Source organism: Aptenodytes forsteri, unplaced genomic scaffold (genome assembly GCF_000699145.1).
Source record: "Aptenodytes forsteri isolate BGI_AS27 unplaced genomic scaffold, ASM69914v1 Scaffold143, whole genome shotgun sequence".
Lineage (NCBI taxonomy): Eukaryota > Metazoa > Chordata > Aves > Sphenisciformes > Spheniscidae > Aptenodytes > Aptenodytes forsteri.
Genome location: NW_008794951.1, coordinates 4,320,465 through 4,341,220, shown reverse-complemented (window position 1 = coordinate 4,341,220; position 20,756 = coordinate 4,320,465). Strand labels below are relative to the sequence as shown.

The following is a 20,756-nucleotide window of genomic DNA, read 5'->3' as shown; positions in this document are numbered from 1 at the left end:
AGGTTGCCCAGAGAGGTGGTGGATGCCCCATCCCTGGAAACATTCGAGGTCAGGCTGGACGGGGCTCTGAGCAACCTGATCTAGTGGAAGATGTCCCTGCCCATGGCAGGGGGGGTGGACTAGATGACCTTTAGGGTCCCTTCCAACCCAAACTATTCTATGATTCTACGATTTTATATGGTACCTATGACCTGCATATCAGTAAATGGAAAAATAACTATATGATACGTAAGTAATTGACATACAATCTCAGAACACAGCAAAAAAAAAGGTATGTTCAAAATCTGAAGGAACACAGCATAGAAAAGTGTTCACTTTGATACAGACACTATGATTAGTAGGCTTGTTAAGCAAAATATAAACCTGCTGTTATTTAGATAAAGCTAGCATGAGCTAAACAATTAGTATTTATTATAAGACTAATAATATTGCCAGTAGGAGTGCCGTTACGTGAGAAAAATATGTGCATATGTTTAGTAGGTACATTTACTAACATATTCACATAATTATTGCATACTTACATTAGATGAGAGACTGATTCATTTATTTTGGACTACACTCAAAATATCAGCCAACTGAAGTTAAATAGGGTTTCACATGCAGTGAGGAAATAGCAGTGCAAATGATATTTTAATTTAAGAATAAAAGTATCTAAATATATCTGTATTTTAGTTATAAGTATCTAAATGTAAGTATCTAATGCAAGATTTCTTTACTAGTTAAAAAATGAGGCATGTATTTCACTGTACATCTTCACATCTTTTTTTTTTTTTTTGGAAACCGACCTTTTAAACCAACTGATTGAAACCGCATACATGCATTCATTTCACGAGATCTACATGATATCACAATTCTAGAGAGAGTAACAGCATAGCACAATAAACACTACAGCTACCAGAAATTCCTGTAAAATAATTTCAGGTGAGAACACTCAATTTGATTTCTTGTTTTTAAATGCAACAAGAAATTTCACTGAAGACTAACAACCAATAAAGTAATTAATTATCAAACTTGCTTACGGATATGTTCTCTTACTTTTGAAGAACAGATCTCTACATAGTACCTGAAGCTGCTCTTTCTCTGGAATAAAACTTCACTTTAAACAGTTACCTGTACAAATTTTTCTCCAGTTTGAAAGTTTCCTCATCAGTTCAGTCTCTAAATATATTAAACATTTGGGAAAATTCACTGTAATTTCTATTGCTTTAAGCAGCACAATGGAGTAGATCATCATCAATAGGCTACAAAGAAAACCTATCGAGGTCATTACTAAATTAAGATGAACTGCTGCTTTGCAAAAATAAAAGGATGGACAACATTACACATAATATAGCTGTACATAGAAGTAAATTGGCAGATGTTAATGTTGGGACAGATGCTAGTAGTAGACAAACTTTTAGACAAAATTACATGACTCAGAGTATATTCAGTTAGCTTTGAAAAGAGGAAAACATGTCAAAATACTTGCATGAAAAAAAACCACAGCAAGCTGCACATAATGACAACTGACAAATTAGACTTCTTCCTTCATCCAAAAATAGGTATCAGGAAACTAACTGCATGGAACACGAGTTTTTTTTTCAATTGCAGAGGAAGAAAGAAAAAATTAATAATATTAACTTAGAAAAATCCCTAAACCAAACATCATTCTTATTACTGGCTTGTATGTTTCACCCTTTTCCTCCCACGTCTTGTATTTGTCTTTTTAATTAGGTACTGATATAGTTTTGGGGCTACCTTCCCGGAGCGGGACAATTTTATCACATGCAGATCACTATAGCAAGAAAACTGCCAACAGAAAATGTGAGGTCTTACGCTACTAAGTGCTTCTGAGGTACAAAACTAACTTAAAACTTGTATAAAGCAACACTGAGAATTTAGTCCCCATACTGGGAAACAGCCCAACACTGTCCTTCCAGCCACCCTTTAGAACACATCAGGGACATGACTGAGCAGAATGACATTAACAATACGTTGCTACAGTGGCTCTCTAGAGGTTGATGCAGCCAGATGTACAGAAGAGCTGTCTTGACAAACAAGGGTTATAAGGATATCTTTGTTGCCTGTTTTGGACCTGAAGAGAAGTAGGCTTAAACCTCCTAAGGTTAATGTAACAACTATTTGCAACGTACCTGTGCAGTACTGTAAACTGTCTGATACAGCCTGTCCATTTTTATCTTGCACAAAATCTTCACGTTGAAATTCATCCAAGCTATAAAAAGAAAGTTATAGTGTATATACATTTAAAACCTATTTAACCTCAAACACTATGCAGCAGAAGTTCAAACCTTGACAGATTTCTAGTGATAAATGATACAAGCTCGAATGACTGAGCACTAGTACCTGGTTTCGTACCACGAGACTTGGAATATAGCACCTTGACATAAGGAGACCTACTATGCTCAGTAAATCAGTTTTGAAGAGCTTAGGACAAGAACTGCCATATTTCTTTGCTTTATGAAGTAGCTAGGAAAGTATTTTACACTCAAAAAACAGTGTTTGTTGCCCTCTACTGGGCACCTACTGAAAATAGCATGTGTGACACTAAAAGCTGAACATCATAGATGGCCAACAGGTTTATGACTTGATTCTAAAAAAAGGCTGCACAGCATCCTGCTGCACTTTCATATCAGCACTATTCAGCAGTCAAAAACAAAGCATGAATGGAGCTGCGTCATCACTCCAGAATCCAAAATGATAGAGAAATTCCAAATATATATTTTCCTTTGGACATACTACCCTGTTGTAACAATCAGTTCAATCAAGCAAACTAGATTTTTGTTATACTTTCATTTTTAACCATGACATTTTGAATTAATGGTAAGCAACTATTCACTAATAATCTCTAATGAATTCCCTAGCAAATTATGCAGGAGAAAAATGTAACAGATACTCTGCAGCCACAACATGGTAAAATTAGCTCTTAGGCCCATTTATTCCTTTCTTCCTTGCTCCATTCCTCTTACTATAAACTCACCGTGATGTCTGAATAAACTTAGGAAAAAAGACTATCTTGATTATCTTGCATCACAAATAACTGAGACATAGGCAAGACTTTGCTAAGGTACCATTAAAATTCCAGACTACCAAAGTAGTTAGTAATAAAATATTGTAACTGCAAATACACAGGGACAATATACAGACAGTGAAAAAGGAACAAAAGACGAACATGCTGTTTAGCGGGACATTCTGTATTTCAGTCATAAGGATTTACAGTTGTTTTTTTTTTCCAATTTTTCCCATTTCATACTAGGATGTATCTTGAAAATTTCATGTCAATGTTTCATAACAAATGGAAAATATCTAAAATCTAGTGAAAAGATAAAAGGCAATACACTGTGGGTTTTGAGTATGAAAGTACGTTTTATGAAATGCACTATCATCATGGTGTGGGCTAAGTACTGGAGTGACCTTCTTGTGATCTCCAGCTCCAGGCACAAAAGAATCCTCACTTAAGCAGCACAAGCTGTGCAACTGAGGTTTCAGCCACGTAATTTTGTAAACAAAAAAAAGCTGCCACATAGAGAGCTTTAAAACAGCATGACCCTACTTGCTTCCCACCACCCACCCTAGCTTCTGAGCAGAGTTGTGTTGAAAACGTTTGGTAAATGAAAATTTGTATGTGTTTCTATGTGACTTTGTAGTATTTTTCAAATTTTGAGGTCCAGGGCAACTTCAGAAAGATACATGCAAGATGTTTATGCAGTGGTATTTTTATATGTTTTCTGATGAAAGGTAGCAGGAAAGTTTGTCTCTTTCTAAAATTATAATTCAGTAATTACATTGTGCTTCCTATGGTATTATTTCTAGATAAAAGAATGTTTCCATGAAAATAGTACCTTATGAAGAATTAATTTATTTTACAAGAACCATCATGGAAAGTAATTACTGTGTATACATAACAATAAATTGAACATCTACATACCAGCTATATTAATACATTTTCAAGCCGTTAGATGATATTTTCAGAAGTATTAACAAAAGCAGTCTAATTAATAATTAATGCCCACAAAACTAATTCTCACTTTGGAGACTCGGACTTCCCAACAAGAGACATGAAAATCTAGCACAATGTTTGGAAAGGCTTGCTCAGAAATCAGCGTGTCAAGTTAGATACATGCCAACCTCCTTCTTCGTTAAAGCAGAGGATTAAACCAAGTCACACTGCTGACAAGTTGATATTATGGAAATGGTTTCTTTTTCTTTTAAAATTGTCTAGTTTTGGAGGTGAATAGGCTCTGATTTAGAGCTAGTAGAGCCTCTGAAAAATATGAAAATAACTTGTCACAATTTTTCCCAACTTCTTTCACTGACCTGTAGCTGGGATGATTTCTCCTACCTGCCTGACATGTTATTCCTACAGGACTGCTTTGTGCTGGATGCGTGTACAGAGTAACTTGAGCTAGGTTCATAAGGGAAACCAACTTGTCTATACACACAGTTTATATGCCTCTTCGCCAGCCAGTATGTCTGCATGCCACCTGACAGAACCCAAATCCTTCCATTTACTGCAATATGCTGTAGCTGTTGTACACCAAAACACCCACATTCCTATTTTGCCCATGCCAGCTTTATGAGAACTTGTGCCATTCCAAATTTGCTATTCCCAGCCTGCATCCTGCAGACTCCCCTTTCCACAGATGCCACTTGCAAAAAAGCCGTTATTCAGTGTTTCCAGATGCACTGGCATTCACCTTTTCAGTCATTTTACTTTAAAGTATTGTCAACGAAAATAACGTTAATCAAAATAGATGGCAGATGAATACTTTTAGAAAATATTGAGAAAATAAGCATGTCTTGTGCTTCACACCTATTTCCTAAACGCTGGGACTAAATGGGATAAAAAAAAATTAAGAAAGAAAATAGTTACAACTTGTAGCTATGTCCAAATGATGCAAGGGATTAAAGTGCCTCAAAACAACAAAACAAAACACCCCACTCACTGATATAACTGGTAGAAGCCTTATTTTATAGACTGGTTTGAAATCAACTTAACTGTCATGACACCATTTTGGTATACGCATCTACCACGGCAAGTAACAGAGAAACCAAACAGCCTTCTACAATAATTTGACAAGTCTACACAAATTGACTGTTGATGTCTATCAATTTCTCCCTGAAAAATTCTGATTTATGTGAAAAAGGGGTCTGAAGGAAACATCAAATTCTGGGAAACTTTCAGTCATGCAAACCTCAAGCTGAATTTCCCCATATTATAGAATCCCCATTCCTTAGCTCTCATCAGAGGGGAGGGGAAAAAGGAGAAAAGGGTCTAAGTTACATAAACATTTAGAAGTGAAACTGCAAGGATAGAAGCATACAAACAACTTTCAAGCAGTGTAAAGTGTGAGCATGTAGTGCACCAGCAACTCCATGGTAACTGCAGTGCTAAACTTACAAAGATTAAAATGCTAAGAAAACTATTGTGATTTTTTTTCCACTTCCACATAAAAATAAGCCTTTCTGAAATTCCTGATCTTTCCCCATTCACAATAAGCTATAAATTAAACTACTTTAGGGTATATTAAATGCTTAAAAGTACATTTCTGTTGAATATCTCTACTAGCAAGGATATAAATATCAACAATAATATCAAATTAACCAGTTTCCTCTTACCTTGTTCTTTCTGAAACCCTTAATAATCAGATAAATAAGTTACCTCAGAAATGTAGGAACTGAGGCTGTCAATAAAGAGCCTTAAAATAAGCTTTTACAATTTAAAAAAAAAAAAACCTTATAAAATGCAACCACATGCTGAAAAACTGCACAAAATACTTGATGCAAAATAATCTAAGCTAGAATATGTACTTCAAAAATATATCTCTACTGTTGTTATTTCATCAATGTATTAAAATATTTCAGTGAGAGCTGACATTCTGCTACTTCTAAGCAACAGAACAGAAACCAATGCAATTTTAAGGTAAGTCAGGCTAACTTTCTATTTTTCTTCTGCAATTTGGAGAATTCTGCACAACTTCATAGTTAATTACAGAAATACACAAGTTACCTTTTAATTATATAGAGTGAAACAGCTTTCCATAATCCAACACAGACTTTCTCCTCCTTTAGTTGGGGTTCTAGCACTAATGGCATAGAGTGGACACACAGGTAGCGAGGAGAGTAGCAGATTGAGAAAAGCAGAGAACAAAGTAAACATGCCTTAACTTTTTGCTTCACTTTTAAGAAATGGGGAGAAAACATTCTTCCCACCCTCCACCCCCAAGAAAAAATGGAACATTTCTCAGCAAGCAAAAGAAAACAGGAGTCCTCACATTCCAAAAAACCTCCTGATTTTCCTATGGATTTGTGCCACAAGTCCCTGCAAACTCCTGCACCACCTGCAGAGATGTGACCTTAAAGCCAAGTGTCATGCTTTTAATGAATGGGCTGCAGAGCCAGGCAACCATCTCCCCTAGAAAATACAGTATCTACCAAGAGGACCAGAGGAAACAACAGACATGTGGGCTCAAAAGAGCCTTGTTTATCCCACAGAAAAAGCTTTTGCAAATTAGCTTCCAAGAAATGTTTTTCAAGAAAATAGGCATGCTTGTAGGGCAGTAATACTGGCAGAATGGTCAACAATTTATGATCAACTCCATCATTACTATTATTGCTATATCCTTAGCACCACGATTCTTTGTTTTAGCGGGGAGGGAAGAGGTGCTAAAAGTAAACTAAGGCGGCAACTGAGGGGTATACATACTCATGACACAAGCCCAAATCACTGCTGCCAAAAAACCCAAACATCTGAAGTTACTGACACCAAAGAGTTCAAACATTCAAGTTACCTGAGCTGTGCCTGGAACAAATGACAAGAATTTATGGCCCTTAAAAAAAAATCCTCGAAGGAAAGTAGCTTTTTACCCCAGACTAGCAAATAAAAACACTCATTCAGTTTTCTTAATAATTTCCCGTTTGTAGCTACTTCATTAGGTTCTAGACTTGTCAGGGCCCTGGATTTGAAATTCCTACCTGGATTTTCTTAAAAAAAATCCTTCTCTAGATGCAAACTGAGTTCAATAAAGACTGAGCATCAGGTAGTGGAAGGAGCCAAGTGGCTTCTCAGGGACAACTATACTTACACTTCTGTAGCACCAAGGATGATGTATAGCTCAACCACCACTAGCAAATCCATTAATGCTATTACCTTGTTCACTCTGCTTGCTAATCAAACATCCCTCCCTCCTGCCTTTGAATTTCCTACTTAAACTGTAATCTCTCTGAAGCAAAGACTACATATATTACTCTGCTTACCATGATGGACCCCTGTTACTATACAGTCCCTAAGTAGCACTAGTAACAATATAAAAATACGTTTAATAACACATTCAAAATTATGTTTCAGAATAAAATAATCCAATATATTTGAACTAGAATCAGTGCAGAGAAAGTGAATAGAAAATATTAAATTCTACCCTGATCTGTTCTTTCATTTCATTTCCATACAGATTCTTGACCTGTAAAAGTTTCACTTCAAATATCTTTGTTTCATCATTGCAATTATTTAACATAATTTTAACTTCACATGACTTACCCAAATTTTCTTCTTGCAGACCGTGTGAAATAAGGGTAAGACGGTACAGGAATAACAGATGCACTTCCCCTTAAAGTAGAAAATTCATCATTATTTTACAGTATTTAGTTAAATGGAAATACACAAAGCAAAGAACATGCATGTTTTTCTTTCAGGCAGACGAACCTAAGACACTCAAATGTTGGAATTTTCCTTACGGAACGGAAATCCTCTAACAAGTTTGCCATAACACTGCCAAGACAGAACTTCTATTCACCAGGGTTTTCTTAGTCTTAAGTTTTCATTCAATCCTAATTCTATTTCATCTCATTTTCCCTCAAAATATTCTGAATACCCACCCTCTTCCCACATTATGACTTTTGGACGTGAGAAGTCGAGAAGAAAAATATACCCTTTACAGCATGAGAAATCCAATACGAAAAAAAGACATGACTGGCTAGATTTTTGGAACATTATATCTGTCAATGTATACACCAGGCTTTTAATATTAAGTATGGGTACATTAGATTTTGCACAAACATTGCAATAAGGGGCAATCTTATACAAACAGGTATTTTACTCTTGAACCTAATACTGTTGTATCAGACAAATTATTTTGTCTTACTCCATTTCCTTATATCAGACTGATATCCTTTGTCTGTGTCTGACTAGATGCAATACAATTTCATGAAATCCCATCACAAGCAGAGCCATAGTACTACAAGTTATTTCAAGCCTTTAGGTTAGCACATGACCACTACTTGCCTTTCTGACAGCAAGTTACAGCTACATGCAGTACATTCCATTAACCAGAAAGAAAAAAAAATAAGGTATCTTTGAAATTAAGGAACAGGTTTATCAGATCCTGATTCTGCATTTTCAGTGAAGAAATCTTATTTCCTCACACCACTGTAACTGTTGCTTGTTCCACGGCTATGTCACTAACCTATATATGGTTCAAGTATTAACTACTTTGAGTTCAAATCTGTGAGATTAACAACAAAGTAGCATAAATATTAATCAGAAGAGAGGATTGCAAACCAGACACCTGCTTTAATCAATGCTCCATTAGCCTGAACAGTATAACTGTCATCACCTGATGCTAGGAAAAATACCTAACTACCTTTTAAAGATTAAACTATATATGCTTTTAAAGCTTTCCTTATATATTTTCTATGGCCTGGGCTCTGAACTAATTTCTGTAAACACTTTTTAGAAGATCCACTACATATTTATGAAGAGAGCTTACTGTTCTGCATCTGTATTTAATCTGTGCGGTATCTTTCTCTTGACTGAACTCTTTTTTGGCGGTAGAGCTTGGTGCTGATGTTGTTCCCCAGGAGTGCTATGTGATCCCAGAAAAGACTTAACTTCTTTATTTTGAAGGTTGGTGTTTTTTCCCTTGTGAACACCATCTTCTTTGGACATAGCAGAACTTTCAAGAGACTGAGAAGTATCTTTCTGCAACAACAGTTAATCGTTTAAGAGTTTCAAAGCACTTAAAGCTATTGATTCCAACTCAAAAACCCGCAAGTTTTAAAATAACTTTTAAAGGAACAGAACAATTTACCCTACCTTCTGAAAGTTACATTATTATCTAGCAGAAATTATCTTCTAATCATAGTAATAAGATAAATTCTGTCTAGAAAGTGACAGTAAGCATGTTGCAGTAGTTGCCTCTCCCACCTTCTAATTTACATTAGGTTATTCAGTCAGTCAAACTAGTAACTTCTGAACAGTTATGTAGTTTTACGAAGGACTGTCACAACACTTTCAGAAAAGCACCGAATCATTGCTTTTTAAAAAGTTCTAAATTATGACTTTCAAAAATTTTGCTCTCAAAATAGCAAATGAAGTTAATCAAGAGACAATGTAACTAGTTTCTGAACTCAAATGCAACATTCTCCATTCTAATTACGATCATAGTTGCTTCAGTGCTATAGCATTAATTCTCAAACACTGTACCTGAACAAGTTCCACTCCTGAGGCTTCTTCAGCTGCATTGCTACAGCTGATGTATCTTATGGCACTAATTATTCCCTGAACAGCAATGCGCTTGTGTTCTCTGTAGTGCAAGTCTTCAATCTCTTTCCCTGTTTCACCTATGGCTTTCAAAACCGATTCAACTGCAAAAAAGAAATTTCCATAAACAAGTTTTAAAGAAATACAATATCAAAATGTCTGAACGCAAGACTCAAAAGAAACTTATTAAATATTAAATTGATTTAAAATTACATTTTTGAAGAATTTTAAATCTTTTCATTGTTCACATCACATGGAAAAAAATTTAAAGGATAAACCTTTCTAGCTCACAAGCATCTTTTAGTATGCTTTATCAGATAACACAATTTCTGTTTCAGGTGAAATTTCTAATTCACTGTATTCTTCAGTGTAACTGAATATTCAGAGTAAAACTTCTGGGCAGATCTGTAGCTCATGTAAGCTGCTACAGTTCTCCTGCAGCTAACGGTGCCACGATACTTTCTGTAAGATGAGGATTTAGCCTATGATACATTTAGTCATGAAAGGGAGTTTCTCTTAAATGACATTACAAATTTGTGTAATGACTAATAGTAACTGTGTTGCTTTTTAACTGATGCTTTAAATGCTTGGAGTAAGACTGAACTGAAAAAGGCTACAAATCTTAAAGATATTTGACGGTATGATACCTTTATTGTTTTTACAATATTTCAAAAAGTTATTTGGAGGTCGTGGAAAAGGATAATAGCCACCAATGACAGTTTTCTTCATTTGATCAGCTTCGCTTTGTGTTTTAGTCCACTGAATGAAGTTTTTCACTTTGGTATCCTTGGTGTATGGCTGGCCCTTGTGCCACCCTTTTAAAACAAAAATAATTAGGTATCAAAACCAAAGCAGGTTACTGTCATCCATTCTCATCTAGAAACTATCCTGAACACTACGTAGAAAAAATGAATTAAGAAAAATTGGGCTAGAGAATACAAAAGACATCTTTCCACTAGTCAATGGTGTTTTATGAAATGAGTATCTTGACCTCCTTGACCAACACTTGCATTTGATGCTGAAAGTTAGACAAATGTTAAGTAACAGAAAGGAGTAAAACAACTAGCAAAAATGCTACTATAACACTTTCTCACAGGAGCATACAAAAAAATAAAATGATCAGAAATTGTTTTATTAGCAGGAAAGAGAAGGTAAATCATCTTCATAGGGTTCAGCCAAGATTGTTACTGACAGGTAATTGGCAAGGTATGTATTCATTGTTGGCTGGTTTAAAACCAAGATATGGACTAAATTCCAGTTTTATCAAATAAATTGTAATCTGACCAGGTCTACGTCTAAGCTGTGAATGGAAATAGATCTTATCCAATGGTTTGCAATCTCCAGCTGTAGTTCTCATTTAGGACCCAAACAGACGTAAAATGAACTAAAGCTAGGGTGGGGGAAAGCTTAAGTATTTAATTAGAAAATTAAGCACAAAATATACTGAAGGAAAGCAAAGGGAAAAAACAACCTCTCAAACCCTTCATTTAGGAATAAATTAAATCATTAGAAACCTATTAACAAAAAGACTAGCTTGCTTTGCTAGTTCAGTTAAGCACAAAACACCCTACCCAGCTTGTCAGGAAAGACCATGTGTATAGAACTGACTATGTTCAGGTACCTGTGAACACGTGTGCTAAAAGCACATATTTTTCTCTATTCCTACTTGTCAGCAGAAAGATTCAGACTGGGTGACTGATATGCTAGAAACACTGAAGAAATGAGCTGGATAAACAAACACAGGAAAGAGACACCTATTGCATCTTATACTCCCTTACAATTAGGCCAGTACATCACTCGCCTGCAACACTGCTATCACCTGCCTCCTGATTCAAGAGCAAATATACTAGAAACAGCTGTGCCTGGTCCTGCCTGTGACATGCTGACTGGTGGTATCTAGTGTACAGTATCACAGGGCTGTAAAGAGTATTGTAACTACAGATGGGAGTATTCAAACAAGAATATCGAGAAGGAATGTCCCTTCAGTGCAGCCCCGCACCACATCCCTTCCCAGAACACGTGGTCTGCATAAGGCCCTGCACATTGGGAAAGATGAAACATAATAGCTCTCCAAATATTTGGTGAAAAAGATTAGCTAAGATAGATTTAGAACAACTATACCCTTTTTTTTTTTGTTGTAATAAGGAAATCTGTAAGCCAGAAAAGCTGCAAGTGATTTTTAATGTTTTTAAGGAAGTGGTAATCTGCATTGCTACACTACCAAAGGATTAAATCAGTCTGAAAGAATTGGTAAATTTATGACTTAACCTTATAATACTTAGGTACTTTTCATAAGATACACCCATTAATGCCTCACAAGAATGCAATTTGCCTTTTTCTTTTTGCAATGGTATTTCATTATTAACTCAAAGTCATTTCTGACAGGGAAACTGACACTATGCACTGATTACTTTGTTGTAAAATGAAAATACCCTTTCCGAAGAAATAAGATGAGAACTACATAAAACTAAAACTAGTTTAAGTTACCTGTAATGAATATTTGACTTTCATTTGAAGTTGTAAGGTAAATTGTGCTGGAAGGATTCTCAGTGAGGTCCCGTACCACTCTCATCTGCGTACACACCAAATATGTCACTGGAGGGAAAAAAAAACCCTTCAGTTTTTTTCCTGATATTTCACTGATTTTAGAATGTCAAGACTGACTGACACACACTGGATTAATTTTATTAAGTGCTCTAAACAAGACATTTTAGTTCTTGACCCTACAAATGCTTCAGCACATATTGAGCCTCCGTTATAAATTACAGTATGGAGATGTAATTAAATTTTCAATTTAATAACCGTGCAAGGAAATTTCAGCATACATATTAGGACCAAAACATGAGATACTTCATCTGGTAGGATATCAATGAAACAAATAGTAAAAATATGGATATCAGATGGCTGTGTTTCTTAAGGATAAAAAGCATAAAATCATGGAAAGCACAAGAAATCATGACATGCCACTGCAAAACTTCTAAACAGACTACAAACTCTTTTTTTAATATCTCAGTTAAACACTGGAATGTCATTCTTTGTCATTTCCCGAGAACACTCAAGATGAATGCAGCCATAATCTTAACAGGGTTGTGCAGCTGGTCCTGCATCATATGATATAAAAAATGCATGTGACACCAACCAGTGTTAATGGAAGGATGAGTGCTTGGAGGAGAAGAGAAAGAAGGCAAAAGGAAATATTTAAAGCTCATTTAAAATCCTTAATTAAGGATTCTCCTGTTTGAAACTTACCATTCTTAGCTCACATGCAATAACTAACACAGCTGGGTTATGACTGCTGTTTGGCCAAAAAATATTTATTCAAAGAAATGAAGCTTTTCCACTTTCACCTCTCCCTTCCTCCAATCCTCTTAAATTATTCCTGTCTATAAAAAAACACTTATTTACAGGACAAAAGGAGTAATAGATTTGACCAGCTGCCGCCTTTATTTGCCTCTGATGCAAGAGATGTTGCCCCAGGTTCTTCACTTAAGTTTCTGCTGAAATTAATGAGATCAGATGAGCCCCAGGCCCAGCTGCCCATCTATTTGTTTAGGCTAACTGGCAGATTGCAACATGATAAGGGTTTCAAATATTTAAACTAATTTTTTTATTTTTAAATTTTAATTTCTGATCAGCTATTTTCTGTTTGAGGAGATAAACCATGGCAATTTTTTATTCAGTGGCAATTGTACTCAGAATTTGGAATTAGCGATCAACTAGAAAAACACTATAAATAATTATGAATAAATATTATAGAGAGATGAATACTTGGGTGAATATGCTCAAACACATCCGGCTGAGAAGTTGCAAATAATTCCAGTATGAATGGTTGGTCTGAAGTCCCATCAATGGCATGTGCCCAACGATAGAGCCAGAAGTCTTCACCATGTTCTATATAAACAAATATTAAGAAAAATGTATAAGCATATCTTCAGAAAGTTAAAAATTGTTTGATAAATTCTGAAAGTCATATTTATAGAAAAACCTCTCTTTCTTGCTCGTTCAGCCCTTCCTACAAATGTCACAAGACCAATAACATCACAGGAATGATTGTTTGGTAAGTCATCCAGTTCTGACCTGAAACCAAAACAGAACAAAAATGTGGGTATTTGTTAATAACAAAACCTAAAGCTTTCTCAGAAACTTTTCCTAAAACATTTCCAATTAACATGCAGTGTAATGTAGTGAAATTTAAGTTCCAGCTTGACAACCAACAAAATTCTATTTTACCTTGTGATAAACCGATATTTAACTTCAGGTAATCCCCACTCTGGCTTAACCATTTCTTCTGGAATAATATTTATTTTAGTAGGAGGGTCTCGAACATTAAGGCTGATTTCTGACAAAGAAAAAAAAAGTCAGTAACATTTAAGGCATGAATACAAATTAAAAAAAAACTTAAAAAAACCCACAAAAAAACCAGCATAAAGTTTCTTAAATGAAATATTCCAACTTTGTCTCACTGCTTCTGAAATTATTAATCAATTCCTCTGACTTTATGTTTTCATCAAAATAAAGTAAGGAATTCAGGTACAGCATTCAACAGTGCAATTTTATAATCTGAGCAATGTTAAACTTTCCAATTCCCTACATGAGAAAATTAGTCCCAGCCAGCCAGATATTTCAAAACCAGCAACAGAAACCAATACTACAATACTGATTAGATATGAAGTACTTTTTACGCTAGCTTCATTCTCAAATGTCACTGAGGTCTAAAATTGACTTGCAGACAATGAAGTAAAACAGAAGACAGAACTATCAGATGAGAACTTCCACATCTGATACCAGTTCAGGTAGTTATTAAAATGATAGAAATACACCATGGCCATGGAGGAAAACTAAAGGACTGTTCATGTCTACTCTATAGCACCTGAAAAATTTAATTTATTAAGCAGACTGTTTAGATGCTGAATAACAAACATGGTGAAGCATTGGGGAAAGTGGGGGGTTCTGCAACCAGATTAAAAATACAGGAGGAATGGCTTCAGCATCTAGAATACACAAGGTGGTACTCTATTGTCTCTCTTATAACAAGACAAGTCTTGCTGGTACGAAAAAGACAGATTCTGATGAAGTTTCTACAAGATGCCTGGATGTGGGTAAGGGGTTATTCAAATAATGCACCCAGAAAAGTAATTAAATAGGTATAAATATCGTATACAATTGTTTATATAATTATATCTGGCCCCTCACCTTAGCAGTGCAACATTAGGAAGGTGTTATACTTGACATCAGACCCTCTACTTAACAATTTTCTTTTGTCTGCTGCTTTCTAGAAATGTATTTGGAGGACAACTGTGGTTTTGCATATGGTGTTTTAGGACAGTATCTCAGAGAAAATTCCTGAAAACAAAACCTTCCCATGCATCAAACCTGTTTATCAATTGTTTTGTCATTTTGAGATTAGATGAAAGTCATATACTCAACTCAGGACTATACCGTGGTGTGATTCAGAAGCTAAGGTCATTCCAGGCTATTTGAAACAGCAGTTTTCCTCAGTACCACATAAATTCAGTGATCTGTGAAATGCACACATTGCCTAGCAGCGGAATTCAAGGTGTTGGTACTAACTATTTAAGCTCCAAAGATTTTAGGTCCTGAAACAGCACCTCTCAGCATGTCATACAATGCTGCTGCTGCAAACAGAAGCAAGCAATGCAGAACTCGCTTCCCAGAAATCTAGGAATACGCCAGAAGCATACTGTCTTGCAAGAACTCTTAATTTGGAAAGCCCTTTCCCTTGTGGCCTTGTTAACCCTCCAGATACATTTTACAACATTTACAGTTGAATGGTTGTAAGGAAACACTGTAAAGTTGGGATTTGATGGAATGACAAATTGGAATTAGATGATGAAAAAAGTAATTGTTACTTAAGCAATTCAGTGTAATTGGTTGCTTTAACTAGCTAGCTGAAGAACTTTTGGAGCACTCGTGCATGCTTAAAAAAAGAATGTAATATTGCCCCATATGGGGCATATACAGAGATATTTATATCAACAGAGTAATTAGTGAGGCATTAAATTTTACTTCATCTGAACAAAAAAACCCCCCATGCACCAGAAGTTGCACAAAATCGATTTTATAACTGCTCTAGAAGTTTTTCTGGATATTCTGTTCTCTTTAGACTCTCTTCTTACAGGATATACGGGCATAAGATCCACCAATGCATGGTATTATGTGCTTTGTAAGTTCATATTAAGACAAAATTCTGAGCTTTGGGCTTGGAAAAGAGATAAGATACTGTACATACATTGATATGAACTGAAGACTAGTAATTTCTACAGTTTATCCGCAGTCTGAAAATATACCATGGCACTTTACTATAGACTGACTTTTAATTCTTCCATTACACATCTATTGCCATTTACAGCCCACTGGCCTAATTTTCCATTTTGATCTCTTCGTTAACATTTCTACCCCAATAATGCTTGCAGAAATCAGTAGTGTAGTGTGAATGAAGCCATTAAAATGAAGTGATATTTGCCCACAGAGAAAGTCACCTCAGATGGCATATTTTATTCTGTCCTTTTCCTGTAGAAAGGTTTTGTGGCAATTATAATTGTTTTCAGGGCTGGCTTGTAATCATCATCAGCTTCCCTCACAAACTTCCATTCCTGGCTAAACATTTCTCTCTCCTGCCAACTCATCACAAACACTTCAGGCATTAAGATCTGGTTTTAAGGCAAAGATACATTAGGCAGAAAATACACTGCTTCTAGCAGTGAAAATACTGTTTATTTTTGTGCACTGTAGCAACCGCATTAGGAAACTGTCATCATTAATAAGTTATACATACATCATCCTTCACTAACACACATATTTGCTTGTTTCAAGGAAGTTATTTGAATTTTCTGAATGTTGGCTGTCGTTTTGTTCTGAGTATAAAAGCACAAAAGGGGAAAGAACACATGTTCAGTGAAGTAGGAGAGAAAAAAAAAGTTGACCAAATCCAGTTTGAAAAGGCTATTATTGTTATATTGCAGCACTTGTATTTCTGTAGCATAGCTCCTTTGAATATCTGTCACACTAAACAACTGCAAGTAAGAAACTACTTTCTCATAGTCAAGGAATATTCTTCACATATGCACTTCCATGGTGCTGCTGTTTCAGCACAGACAGCACTCATCAGTGCAACACTTTATTCAGTGGAGCTTTGCAGATACTCTGGGCCTTGACCATATACACTAAAATCTAAAGTCAGATCAGGTGACAATGTGCTTCAATGACCTGGAAGAAGGTGTGAGCAGTGCACAAACCATATCGGTATTTTTAATCAGGAAGCAGAATCAGATTAAAATTCAGTACCAGAGGCCATGACCCCAACACTTGAAATCAGGGATTAGATTTTTTTTTTTTTTTTTAAATAAAGGTTTTAACTAATTGTGGCAATAAACTTTGTAGACATGATCCAAGTATAAACAGGGAACAATAAGAACTTGGGTGCTAAGACACATTTCAGAGCTAATATTTAAGGATATATACCTTATCAATTAGTCTCAGCAATGGATCACTTTCTATTTTATTTCTATGAAGAGCTACCTTTTTACAGCTATATTTGATTGAATCAAAACAGGTTTCTGCAATACTTAACCAATTGTAGCAAATCTCTTCATCTGTGAATCCCCTGGGGTTGGCTGTGTTTTAAATGGGTAACTGGTTTTGATAGCGTACTGTTCAAGAAGAAGTACCGTGCCAACCTTCATACTGTTGTACCATTCAGGACATAATGAATTCCACAAAACCATTGACATCATGCCTGAACCATCAGCAACTTCAAAGTAAGCCTAAAGAAAAAAAAGAGACAAAATACATTCATCTTTCATTTATCATCGTTCTGGTATGTGTTTATTTTGGATAATGTATCAGCTACTTGACGCGTGAACAATTTCTCTGATAATTACAAATGGATACAGAGTATGTTCCAAAACCTGTACTGAATACTAGAGTTGAAGAAACCCCTTACTTCCACAAAAGAATTCTTCCACAACTACCCCAGCCCAAACTCTTATCTTTCCAGTGCTCAGTAATGGTAGATACGCCAGTTTCACTCTATGGGTTTTGGAGGAGGTTAGGGAAATACCATGCACAAGAAACAATACTGAAAAGACTCTTCTTTATCAGAGAGAATGCTGTATTTAGAATAACATTTCAAAATATCCATGAAGGAAAAACATATTTTGGAAGTTGAGATGTTACAGGACCATTTGCTAAACATTCTTGATCAAAACACGATACAAGTCTGGTTTGCAAGCAAAAAAAAAAAAAAAGTGCAGAAAACAATCTGCATTGCAAACCATTATCTTTTCCTTGAAGTTTTTCTCATGACAAAGATTTCTCCCCAGTTGTTTTTTTAAATGGGGTGAACCCTGAATCCATAACTGAGCAGATCACTGAGCAGTGAAAAAGATTTTTAAGCAGTCTTATAATGGTCATAAAAGGTAGCAATCCACTGAAAAAAAATCTCAGCTCTATCAAAATGCTTCATTTTATCTATTCATCTGTCAGCCTCAATCATCTGCTTTTGTTCATACTACCATCCACTCTCCTTAATATATTACCATTCTTGAACATATCTAACACCTTGTGTTTTTCCCCCTTGCCGCTTCCAAAATCTTTTCCTTATTCCAAGTTCAATGCAGAGATTATACAAATCAACACTTGCTAGTTCATTCTCATATTCCTAATTAGTCATGAACTGTGCATCCTTGAAAGTAAACCATTATATCATAGAATCTTTTGTCATCCCTTTGGTTTTTATCTAATAACAACAATTCAACACACACCACTTTCTAAAGAAGGAATGCATAAAGCAAAAAGCATGTAAAATCTGTCTCCTAACTTCTTGAGCTAAATCAGCTCTGGGTATTGATTCTACAACTAATACCAGGAAATGTGACTGATGAACTGCCATGGAAGTTAGGAGTATCATCTAGACTGTCTACTGAGAAGCACCTCCAATAAAAAGACCCAGATTTATCTTCATGTGCACAGGGAATGGAAACTTGGAATAAGAGAACACCACAGCCTTTCATTAAGACACTTCATACTTCTCTCTCCCCATGGAAGAATTCATATGAGTTATATTGGAGTTCTTTCTATAGTGTTGCCCTTCTGTACGGGGTCTGGCTGGGATGGTGTTTATTTTCTTTGTACCAGCCTGTATGGTGCCACGTTTTAGATCTGTGACTAAAATAGTGTTGATAACACACCAATGTTTTAGCTGTTGCTGAACAGTGCTCGCAGAGTGTTAAGGTCTTTCTCCGTTTTTCACTCTGCCACCCCAGTGAGTAAGTTAGGGATGGGCAAGAGGCTGGGAGGGGACGCAGCCGAGACAGCTGACCTGAACTGACCTAGGGGGGATTCCATGCCATGTAACATCATGCTCAGATATAAAACAGTCTGCTAGTCTTCCCAAAGTACCCATTGTTCAGAGGCTGGCTGGGCATTCGTCTGCTGGTGAGAGGTGGTGAGCAATTGCCTTTGCATCACTTGTTTGCCTTTTTTTCCCCCTTCACCTTATTAAACTGTCTTTATCTCAACCCATGGGTTTTGCCTCGCTTTTACTCTTCCTATTCTCTCCCCCACCCCTCTGGACAGGGCAGTGGAGAGCAAATGACCAGCTGGTGAGTGCTTAGTTGCTGGCTGGGCCCAACCCACCGCACCTCCTGCCTCCATTTCCAAGAAGCTCTACACAAAAATAACACAAGTAAAACATATTAAGAAAATCATTAAGAATTTTACAGTAAAACAACCTATCTGGAAGTCACCAGGTGAGAGAATTAGGGGATACAAATTGTTAAAATTTGTTTGCTTTTTTTTTTATTGGACAAGACAGACTAACTCCAACTTACAAAGCATACAGACCAGAAACATTTAGGCTGTTAAGCTACTAAGAACTCCAAATGTTTTTTTTTCTTCACAAAAAGCTTAACTGAACTATAGTAACTGAAACACACGCACCAAAGTTTGTACATACAATCAATAAATTCACCATTTCCTACTCTAAAGGGCTCGGCATTTTTCTAAAGGTAGCATTTTTAACATAAAGCAGCTACAACACAAATCTTAACTTTATGTGCTTACTATATGGGAATAATGATTTCCAAACATCCTACAGCTATTTGTTTGAGTGTTAACCTCTGTATTTATCCCTCTTTACCTGATAAGGCATATCCAGTTTTTTCTCAGGTTTTCCGTAGTACCTTAGTCTAGATTTGTGCAGGACTCTCACAAGAAGTGGATGGAAGTGAACTCTGCTTCTCCAGGTCATTTCCAGCTGACCAAGAGAAGTCAGCTTGGAGACTAAGGTTAAAGAAAAAAAGAAAAAAAAGACCAAAAAAGAGCATTCACGATTGAACATTTAAGTTTTCAGGAGTAAAGCGCACAGACCAGGATGTCACATGTATTTTCTTAATGTTTCTAACATTTAAAAAGGCTCATTTGCTTATACTATTCACCCTGAAATCCTGTTCTGAGCTACCTGCACACATCATAGTTTTAACTGAAAAAGAGAGTGATGACACATTTAAAAGGACACAGAAGTGTTGTCAGACGAGAAGAGCTACTACAAGAGGCACAGGCGTTAGCCTACAAGGGCATCACACTTGTGCAGAAGTCCCGCTTATACCTCCCTCCTCACCGGGCTTCGTGGACTGGCCTGAGCCCCTCAGTACTGACCATATTTTGGGTGGCAGCTTCTAGGTGTGAACATCCAGTCCCACAGACTAGTCAAGAGACTACTACTGGAACAGATGTTTTTGACGCCTCAAGACTAGGTGCAAGCACCACAGCTACCTATTTTCAGTCAACCTTCCATAAAGCTTAAAAAACCCTCTCAGAGTAAGATGAATGCGTAAACTGCCATACGTATGGCACATTCATACTGGTGCCTAATGCAACCGGAGGGTCACTTCTGACCGGGGAGCTCGGCCCAGCTGCACAAGCAACACAAGCAGCCGCACCTCCTCAGCCTTGCGGGCGCCTTCGGACGGCTTCAGCAGCGCAGGCCTCCCTAGGGCGCTCGGCTGCCTCTGGCCCGGTTTCCACCTAAACCCCCTCCCTCTACAGCCGCCTCCTCTCAGCTTACCGTCAACGTCCACCCGCGCCTGGGGCTTGTCTGCCACCCACATGTCTCCGTAAGGGTCCTCGTTGTTCCACAGCGGGAGGTAGTGCTTCTTCTCCCCGCGGAGGGTCGGCGGGCGGTGGCGGGGAGGGTCGGCGG

The 20,756-nt window shown here is 36.7% G+C and overlaps 1 protein-coding gene across 1 annotated transcript in view; it reads right to left on the bottom strand.

Moving 5' to 3' along the window:
• Window positions 1-20,754, bottom strand: part of CUNHXorf57 (chromosome unknown CXorf57 homolog) — a gene marked incomplete at its 5' end in the record, with an annotated part of 27,150 nt that extends 6,396 nt beyond the window's left edge. Inside the window, 12 exons of the mRNA XM_019471020.1 lie at window positions 2,133-2,212; window positions 7,535-7,603; window positions 8,763-8,974; window positions 9,479-9,639; window positions 10,183-10,350; window positions 12,023-12,130; window positions 13,304-13,426; window positions 13,521-13,612; window positions 13,766-13,874; window positions 17,127-17,319; window positions 19,695-19,837; window positions 20,622-20,754. Of these exons, the coding sequence (XP_019326565.1) occupies window positions 2,133-2,212; window positions 7,535-7,603; window positions 8,763-8,974; window positions 9,479-9,639; window positions 10,183-10,350; window positions 12,023-12,130; window positions 13,304-13,426; window positions 13,521-13,612; window positions 13,766-13,874; window positions 17,127-17,319; window positions 19,695-19,837; window positions 20,622-20,754 (1,591 nt within the window). The remainder of the gene's footprint in view (window positions 1-2,132; window positions 2,213-7,534; window positions 7,604-8,762; window positions 8,975-9,478; window positions 9,640-10,182; window positions 10,351-12,022; window positions 12,131-13,303; window positions 13,427-13,520; window positions 13,613-13,765; window positions 13,875-17,126; window positions 17,320-19,694; window positions 19,838-20,621) is intronic.
• Window positions 20,755-20,756: the final 2 nt, after the last annotated feature.